The sequence below is a fragment of the Mus pahari genome, chromosome 9 (genome assembly GCF_900095145.1).
Source record: "Mus pahari chromosome 9, PAHARI_EIJ_v1.1, whole genome shotgun sequence".
NCBI lineage: Eukaryota > Metazoa > Chordata > Mammalia > Rodentia > Muridae > Mus > Mus pahari.
Genome location: NC_034598.1, coordinates 56,658,202 through 56,667,636, shown reverse-complemented (window position 1 = coordinate 56,667,636; position 9,435 = coordinate 56,658,202). Strand labels below are relative to the sequence as shown.

Below are 9,435 nucleotides of genomic sequence, written 5' to 3'. Positions count from 1 at the left end.
AAAGAAAAAGAAAGAAAAGAAAATATATAGAAAAATACAGAGACATATATGTATGCATATATGTCTCTGTATAGAATATATATATATACATATATATAATATGTCTTTATAGATTTATATATATATATAAAATCTATATGAATAGGAATATATCAAACACAGGGCAAAAGTCCCTCCTGGTCAAAGTTTAAGTTGGGTAGGCATGTTCAAGAACTTCAGCAGTCAAATAATATTCTATTGAAATATTCTCAAAAGTCAAAAATAATACACACAAAAACATACCATAGACAAAATGTCAAAGTTTAAGGACATCAGTGCAGTTCACGTCAAGCCCTGCTGGGAGGGAGTGAAGTGGAAGGTTGTCTTGCTAATGTCTTAGTTCCTCAGAACGAAGGGACACTTAGGAGAACACACAGCTAGAGCCCGAGTAGCATCTCCTGAGCTTTTGTGTGTGGAAGCAAAGGCTTCAGGAGTGAAGCCCAGAGGCCCGAGGTTGGGCACTAGGCCACAGACTGGAAGGCAGCTCTCAGAAAGCAAAGCAGAATGATGAGGGAGAGACTGGGCCAGAACTGAAGAATTACAATTCATAACAGCAAAAAGACATGAAAAGCAACGCAATGTACTTCCTGTTGTGGAAAGTGTTGTAGTTAACTCTGTCAACCTGATGGGCCCACGAGTCACCTAGGAGACAGCTCTGGACACTGCTGGAAGGGAGTTTCTGGATGGGGTTCACCGATGGGGGAAGACCCACTGTAAATATGGGGGCATTCATTCACCGGGTCGGGACCAGAGATTGAATGAAAAGGAGAGAGAGAGCTGAGTGAGTACCCAGTGTTCGCCTCTCTCTGCTTCCTAACTATGAATGCAGTGTGACCAACTGCCCACTCCTGCCTCTAGGTCTTCCCTGCCATGAGGGCCTGTACCCTCCAACTGTAAGCCCAAACGACGACCTCTTTATTCAACTTACCTGAAACGTATGAATGGTCCTTGCCCAGGCGTGCTTGATCTGACAGTTTGCCATTAGTTTGTGAAAGTCCACAGTCACTTCCAAGCCAGCCTCGTTATTAATGGTCAGAAGTCTTTTTCTTTTGGAAGTTACATCGGTCACATCCTGGGTTCAAGACAAAGAAAACTATGCATCTATTCCAACATGCACGTGGTAAGGACACTCTGTCTCGGGTGCAATATTAAGTACAAACATTATCCATCAAATTGGGAATCTCCAGAGGCTGGAAGCTGTGACTGTAGTTTGCAGAGCATGTGAACAGTACTCCGGGTCACATCCCCAGAATGGAAAAACTGAAACCCGGAGAGGCTTAAGATCCATACTTGGTTGAATGCCTTCATGTTTAAATATTTCAATGAGCAGAAATAGAAACCTTTGGTCCCTGAAGCCTCACATCCCCTTTCCCTCACAGCCCCTTCAGCATCTTTCACATGTGCGAGGGGATCTACACAGGGAGAACAAACCCCGGGAAAGAGAATTACTAAAGTTTCTACGTTGAAGCTACAACTTCAAAAAAACTTCAAAAAAAGGACAGCTTCCCTTTGTCCTTTGTTATTCAAGCTTCTGACTTACTACAAAGTTTTCTTTCTACATCTTTGAGAGGGGGAAAATGCTAGAAAGTAACATGTTCCAGCAGAGCTATTCCCAAGGATCCCATCACATTCTGACATTAAACCCGACAAGACATTGCTAAAATCTACAAAATCTACAAACCAATGTTCATCCTGAATGAGGGTGTATAAATTCCTGATAAAGGGGAGCATCCCTGAGTCAACCCCAAATGAGATCTAGAGCTTTAGGAAAAAAAAAAATCTCTAACTGGCCAATCTATTACTTCCTAAGACTCACCCGTGTTATGAAAAATATTTCCCCGTTGCACAGCCGGATGCTGCTTTCGAAATTCTGATTGATTTTAGCATCGTCGTCAGGGGCATCTCCATAGCCTTTCCCCTCGGCTTCCTGGTCTTTGTCGGGGAGTAAATCTGAGAGGTACGCATTCCGGGTACAGCAGATCTTATCATCGACGGCAAAGACGAGTTTCTTCTCATGGTCTCTACATTAGGAAGCAAGCACACGCCATCAAACCGGGAAGCTGCCCACTTCATTTTATCCAATAGCAACACCTCTTGGAGCTGGTGTGAATCGAGGTTTATACATCTTTGTATCATTTCATTCTCCAAAGGTCAAGAATCAAGGGGTCACAACTGTCACCTGTTTACATTGTGTAGGGAGTTGGACTGGTGTCATTATGTATTCAGATGGCTCCCACGATCTGGTTACCTCACCCACCAGGAGAGATGAAGAGATCCTCACATACATCAGCTTTTGCTGGGTAAACCTTAACCCCAGATTCTCCTTGATTGGTTAATAAAGACGCCTATGGCCTGGGCAAAAGAGGGATGGTTCCCAAGCTTGAGGTCTAAGGCAGGGACGAGAGGAAAGCCAGGAAGGAGAAGGGAGGAGGTCGCCAAGGGGTAGCATGGATCCTGAACTCATGACCACAAGAGCCAAGCCCGATGCAGCAGGAAGAGCCCAAAGGGATCATAGCGCGTCCTATCTTGGGGATTTTGGCAGGAAAGTAGACAAACTAACAGAGACATTTTATATCCGCCCAGCTCTGGTGCTTTACGGCTTAGTATAATTCAAAGGTCTCTGTATCGTTTATTTGGGATATTTGGAGGCAACGAGAAAATATAACAAATCCCCCAAATAACATTTACCACCACAGCATCCACCCTGTCACCTCAAGGCCTTCTGACAAGGGCCCCGTTGAACTCGCTCAAGTGAGAGATGTTGATAATGGGTGGTCTGGTCCATCCACTTTCTAAACCAAAAACCTTATCATTTTTCCATGCAAATTCACCCTCTCTCCACATTCTCCAGTTTCGGATCTTCAGTACTAACTCGTATTTCCATTATAATAACTATGCCACTGTTCCCTGAACACAGTACCGACAAATGGCGGCTTGGGCCAGTCGATGAATGGCGGCTGGTGCTGGGCCCTATAAAAGCACACTGGGTTTATTTTTCATTCTGCTCTTTCCTAACCCTTTGGGAGACTTCTGTTTTAGCAGCTTTACATAATTCCCTGACAAGAACAGAGCTACTAGGACCACTATGACATGGGCCCAGGCGTGCAAGCACTTTCTGAGTCCTCTGTCAGGCTGCCCAACACAGTGGTCTGCAGCAGGAGCTCCTATAATTAACCCGACCCCAGCGACAAGCATGTGCTGTCATACACAAGGCATACTTCTCTGCACACAGCCTGCTGTTCCGGCTCCGGGAAACACCACACACGGAGTGCTAGAAATTCTCCTTATTCCCCAAGTTGATCTCGAAGAGGTTGGAGGTTGCCAACCTGGACACCACGGAGGAATAACCATCCCTTACTTTACATCCTGCTCTACTTATGCTCCACATCAACTCCTAACGAAATATGATCCACTTAAAGAGACTAATGCACTTCACAAACTGGGGGGAAGTGTATGACTTTTAAATGCGTGGCCCTACGTGACAAATATCCACATAAACAAAAGAACGGCAAATCAAGGTACGGCCGTCCCCTGCAGTGTCAATCAGGAATGCTCACTTGATGAGGTGGTCTGTGTAGTGCTTGCAGCAGCAGTCATTGATGAGGTCACAGTCTTGCCTGAAACACAGGAAAATCAGCCACTTCAGCAGCACAGGTTACACACTGGCTTATGTTCACAGACAATTATACACTGGGCCACTGGATTTTTTTTTTTTTTTACTTATTGTTGTGATACCGGGAATTGAAATGAGGGCTCTGTGCTTGCTAGGCTGATATAGTACATCCCATAAGAAGTTTCTAGAACGATCTCTAGGAAAAAGTACCTTCTGTTATTGTTTATTCCCCTTTTTTAATCAACACAGGGTTTCTCTGTGTAGCCTGGTCATCCTGGAACTCACTCTGTAGCCCAGGCTGGCCTGGAACTCAGAGATCTGCCTGCCTCTGCCTCCCAAGTGCTGGGATTAAAGGTGCATGCTACCACTGCCCAGCTAAAGAAAAAGTATTTTATAATTTTTAAGCTTCAGATACAATTTTATTTTACTCGCACTTCCAGTGAGAATATAAGCACATATGATCGAAAACAGCCCTGCTCAGAATGCCTTCTGATGTGTCTAATGAAAAGATACCTCTAAGAATGAGAAGGGATAATGAGAAATTACATGTATCTCCCCCTAAATACAATGCACATTAGTAACTTATGAAGTTTAAAAGCTGGATAAAGTACATTAACACGTTATAAGCATTTTACCTTCTAAATGCAATAAATTGCGATGTTTTTGAACTTTCAAAAGAGTAGAAGTCCTTTCCTTGAAGCAAAGTTTTAACTGCAGTATATAAATCTGGCAAAGAGAAAAAGGTTAACACAGACAAACTGCCAAATTGTAATGCAATTTCTGTGGGAAAATGGCCTAGCAATTCCTCCGAAGCAGTGCAGGTAAAGCATCTCACCTCGGGCAATGCAAGGTCACTATGGCAACGCCTCGTCATCCTTGACTTGGGACATAGCAATGGCAAGACCATGGAGACGGGTTTCAGCCCCTGAGGTACTGGTTGTAGTCCGCTAGAGTCGGAAATCCATCAGCACATGCTCATGAAGTATTACCATGCGCGGAGCTGGTACACACCAGCTTGCAATACTGAGGTACTGCTACACTGGCTCAAAAGTGCCCACTGGCCTGACACTCATACTGTCTCCCTCACCTCAGCTTTCTCTTTCCGCCCGCGCCCCAACCTCCCACAGTCCAGCCGCAAACACGAACCTATCATGACGGTCCCGTGCCGTTATGCCCAGCTCACTACCCCAGGTGTGGTTGTTTTTCATAGTTGTTGTTTTATAGATAGGGTCTAGCCTGGTCTGTATGAGAGAGGCTGGAGCGAAAGGAGTTCAAGGTCAGCCTCAGCTATATAGCAGATTCAGTGGCAGCCTAGGCAACATGAGGTCCTGTCTCGAGCAAAACCGGGGTGGGGTGGGGGTGGGGGTGGGGGATGGGAATGCTGCAGGATTTTGTGGATCATCGAGGATCTGTGAACATGGAGTACTGTGGCGCTCTGTTCTACAAAGACAAAGTCGGCTCCACACAGGGCACTTCATTTCTTCAATAAAGATACTCTCCAGAAAATAGCTGACCTCAGAGCTCTGAACCCAGTCAACCAGAGCAGAAACTTCCAAGGTCTCTCTGCACTTGGTAAGGACAGGTGCAACTTACTCGATAACTTATTAATGAAACAGTGTTATGTGCCTCTCTAAGGAGTATTCACCCAATTTTCTTAAGGACGAAGCTGATTTTCCAGCAAAAAAAAAAAAAAAAAAAAAAAAAAACCTTAATTAAAACAGAATCAGCATCACTAACACTCTGAAAGAAACAACGTCTTTAGCTTTTGAAAGTACACTTTAATGAGCTGGTCATGATAGCACGGGTTATCCCATCGACTAGGGAGGTGGAGACAGAAGAATTAGGGGTTCAAAGTCAGCTTGAAAAGACCCTGGCTCGCTCAAACCGAAAGTGGGTTCTCTTTAATAGACAGAACAGAACAGGGCCCAAGGTAAACGTTATTGAAATATACTCTACAGAGTCACAAGAAAGCAGGCGATGAAGAGCCTTTATCTGCTTTTCTCATCCAGAACAGTACCTGTGTTAACTAAACTAAGCTGTTTAAGAATAAACATTAGCTATTATATTTAACTACAACCAGCTCACATGATATGCATCTTCTTACCCAATTTATATAAAACTAAAATGAATGGTGAGATCACACATGCGCACAGTGGGAGACAGACTTGGGTGGTCGGGACGCTTCCCACCAGCATGGTTTCCCATACACGGTGAGGAAATGGAACTACAATAGATCCTCAGAAGAATCATTTAAATCATTACTAATCATTACTAAACCCTTAAGCTATTCTTAAAGCTTGCTAAGTCAGCGTTTTAGATGTAAATCAAGACCAAGAGAACCCCGCCACTGTTCTGCTTCCTGTACTATTGCAGTAATAAAACACCAGAAGCAATGTAGGGGAAGAAGGAATGAGTGCATCAGGCTTACAGGGCATGCTTCATCACCGAAGGAAATCAGAACAGGAATCCAAGAAGGGCCTTGAAGCCGGCACCATGAAGTAATCCTGCCTGCTAGCACAGCTGACACTTGCTTATTTAGTTTTCTTATACAGCCCAAGAATACCTACATAGGCATTTTGCCACCCACAGTGGCTGCAGAGGGCTGGGCCCTCTCACATCAGTGAGTGATCAAGACAAACATGCCCACCGGCCAATTGATCTGGGCAATCTCTCAATGGAAAATTCCCTTTTTAGAGCCTCTAGGCTGTGCCAACCAAGATAGCTGTGATGGTTTTGTATATGCTCAGCCCAGGGGTGGCACTATTACAGGATGTGGCCCTGTTGGAGTAGGTGTGTCACTGTGGGCATGGGCTTAAGACCCTCATCCTAGCTGCCTGGAAGTCAGTCTTCCACTAGCAGCCTTCAGATGAAGATGTAGAACTCTCAGCTCCTCCTGTACCATGCCTGCCTGGATGCTGCCATGCTCCTGCCTTGATGATAATGGACTGAACCTCTGAACCTGTAAGTCAGCCCTAATTAAATGTTGTCCTTATAAGAGTTGCCTTGGTCATGATTTCTGTTCACAGCAGAAAAACTCTAACTAAGACAACAATTATATTCAAATATAATTATTTTTCATAACCAATGTAATGATATTTATTAGTACTTATATAGTGGCTGGTGACATGGATGCCCTCCTAGCTCCAAGGACACCAAAATCCTTACTCTTATTTCACGTGGTGAAGTGATTTAAATCACGTGCTTAAGCGGTTTATCCTGTATTCCTTCCCAACCCTGACAAGCTGACACTATAATACCCAAAATTACATGTGGTGTTAACAAATGTACTCAAATAAAATAACAGGAAATTTTCATTAAATAAAACTTAACTTTCCCCTGAAGAGACTAGGATTGCCAAGGCTCTGTAAACAAAATCATTTCTGGCCACTTTCCAACTCTTCAAATATGTAATGAGAGTCCTTATGCTGTGTCAAGAACTTCCTCAGAAACTACTAGAACAGCAATACTCAACCTGTGGGTTACAATGCCTTTGGGGGGGGAGGGAGTCAAACACCGTTTCATAGGGGTCTCCTAAGACCGCAGAAAACACTGACGTTTAACATTACGATTCAGAACAGTAGCAAGATTACAGTTACAATTATGAAGTCGCAACGAAAATAATTGTATTGTTGGAGTCAGCACAGCATGAGGGACTGTGTTAAAGGGTCGCAGTGTTAAGGAGGCTGAGAACCACCGCTCTGGAGTAATCTGCCTTTGAGAACTCTTAGGTAGTTTTATTTCCAGTGCTCCAGTTTTCACTAGCAAGACCTACCTTTAGCCTGGGACAATACACAGCTAGTCGTTTGCTAACAATGTTACAAAACTGAAATACTTCAACCCGAGCCAACACAGACACTTACTAGATCGGTGTTCACCTTTAGACGACTGAGATCTGCTGTCTTCTTCAGGGAGTTTCACAAAAATAAATGTCTTATCTTGAATGGAGAGGGGTAACGTAGGATTATCGGAGATATTTAGTTCAGCATCAAATTCTGGAAACTGACGTCTGGAGATTCTTAAAGGAAAGAAACAAGTGTGTGTATATGTGACATGTGTAAATGGTTGGGGTGTGTTTTTGTGTTTGTGTGTATGTGTGTGTGTGTGTGTGTGTGTGTGTGTATGATGTGTAAATGGTTGGGGTATGTGTTTGTGTATGTATGTGCATGTGTGTGTGGATGTCCACGCAGGTGGTTGTGGACACTAGAAGTCAACTTCAGTTGTTTCACAGGAGCCATCCACCTTATATTTTGAGCAGGGTCTCTTACTCAACTGGAACTTGCCAAGTAGGCTAGGCTAGCAGGCCCATGAGATAGATAGATAGAGATAGATAGATAGAGATAGAGATAGAGATAAAATTACCATTCATGTAGCCTGACACTCTTAGAATAATTCATACCTATTAGTGGATGATAGAGGAAAACGGCTTTGAAGGTACATCTGCCATCCAATCCATTTTATAAAAGACTAGATATCATATTATCATATTTAGCAATTATGCACACACACCCCCACAAGTCAATTGAAAGAACAAGAAAAGAAACGATTGTACACTGTGCTGTGGACCATGCAGAGAACCAGTCTACTAAATAGCAAGGAAGCTGGTCTTCTCACTACAGATGAGCAATATGAGATGTGATCAAGTTTACTGAGTTCCCAAGGCCACAAATACAGAACACAGGGGCCTGGGATGCAAATCTGGGCCCAGTAGCTCCAACTCTCTTTCTACATAAGTTACCCTGATGGATCCTTTACATATGTTTAGCATGTGCACTCACATCTGCATGCTCTGCCTCTCCATCTTTCTTTCTGTCAAGTCTTTTCCAGACAATCATATGAGAAAACACAGCACGCTTCAAGTGCCTCGTGATAACAGAGCCTAAGAACAGACTTAACAGTGATTACTGAGTGATAACTGAGTCTAAAAAACAGACTTAACAGAGGTGTCAGGTGGGAGTGGCCTTCGGTGGTGCCTTCAGCCATCTCCCACCTTCCAACATGGAGGGAATTGGCTGTTCCTGTGGGCAATGTCTCAGGTTTAATTTGGAAGCAATCAACATGGATTTCCCATGTGGCTTGTCACCCAGGACATATAACACACTTCCTCTGGTGTGTCACAAAGATCCTTCCATCAGTCATATTGTAGGACAGTGATAAAATTAATGACCAGAGACATTGCTTAAATTAAAGGGTACTGAACAGGTGGCTAAGGAAAGTACCTGAGTTTTAGATAAAGTCCAATTCTGATTGAATAAGCTTTCGTTTCTTCTGGGTTTGACAGACTTACAAGGGATCTATCAAATCGAGCACTAATTGCTCTTCCAGAGGCCCTGAGTTCAATCCCCACCAACCACAACCATCTGTAATGGGATCTGATGCCCTCTTCTGGTGTGTCTGACAGCTACAGTGTACTCATATAAATAAAATAAATAAATATTTTTTAAAAATAAGATAGCAACTTCAGGAAAACAATATTATTCACACAACTCTAATATTCTTGAGGTTCTGACAAGAGTCCACAGCAACCATCCCATCCCTACCGTTTCCACCATCTTATCCAGGGATGACAGGGACATTCTGAAGTATAATTTGATATGTTCAAGGTTCTGGTGACATTCAACTGAGCATATGTACAAATAGCAAATAACAGAGTCACAAAAGAGACAAGAAAGGTAAAATATGAGCCAGTGGGCACAACCATCTCCTAGTATACATGGCCCCATCACACTTGCAGATCTTCATTGCTTCTTAAATGTACTGGCTGGTTTTGGGTGTCAACTTGACAC

The 9,435-nt window shown here is 43.4% G+C and overlaps 1 protein-coding gene across 3 annotated transcripts in view; it reads right to left on the bottom strand.

Moving 5' to 3' along the window:
• Positions 1-9,435, bottom strand: part of Helb (DNA helicase B) — a 30,673-nt gene that overhangs the window by 7,217 nt on the left and 14,021 nt on the right. For 2 of the 3 annotated variants that reach the window (XM_029542451.1, XM_021205777.2), the window contains exons 7-11: positions 7,513-7,667; positions 4,288-4,378; positions 3,597-3,656; positions 1,856-2,060; positions 968-1,111 (exon numbers count right to left, since the gene is read on the bottom strand). In XM_029542451.1, coding sequence (XP_029398311.1) covers positions 968-1,111; positions 1,856-2,060; positions 3,597-3,656; positions 4,288-4,378; positions 7,513-7,667 — 655 coding nt within the window. The remainder of the gene's footprint in view (positions 1-967; positions 1,112-1,855; positions 2,061-3,596; positions 3,657-4,287; positions 4,379-7,512; positions 7,668-9,435) is intronic. The other variant, XM_029542450.1, reaches the window with a different exon arrangement.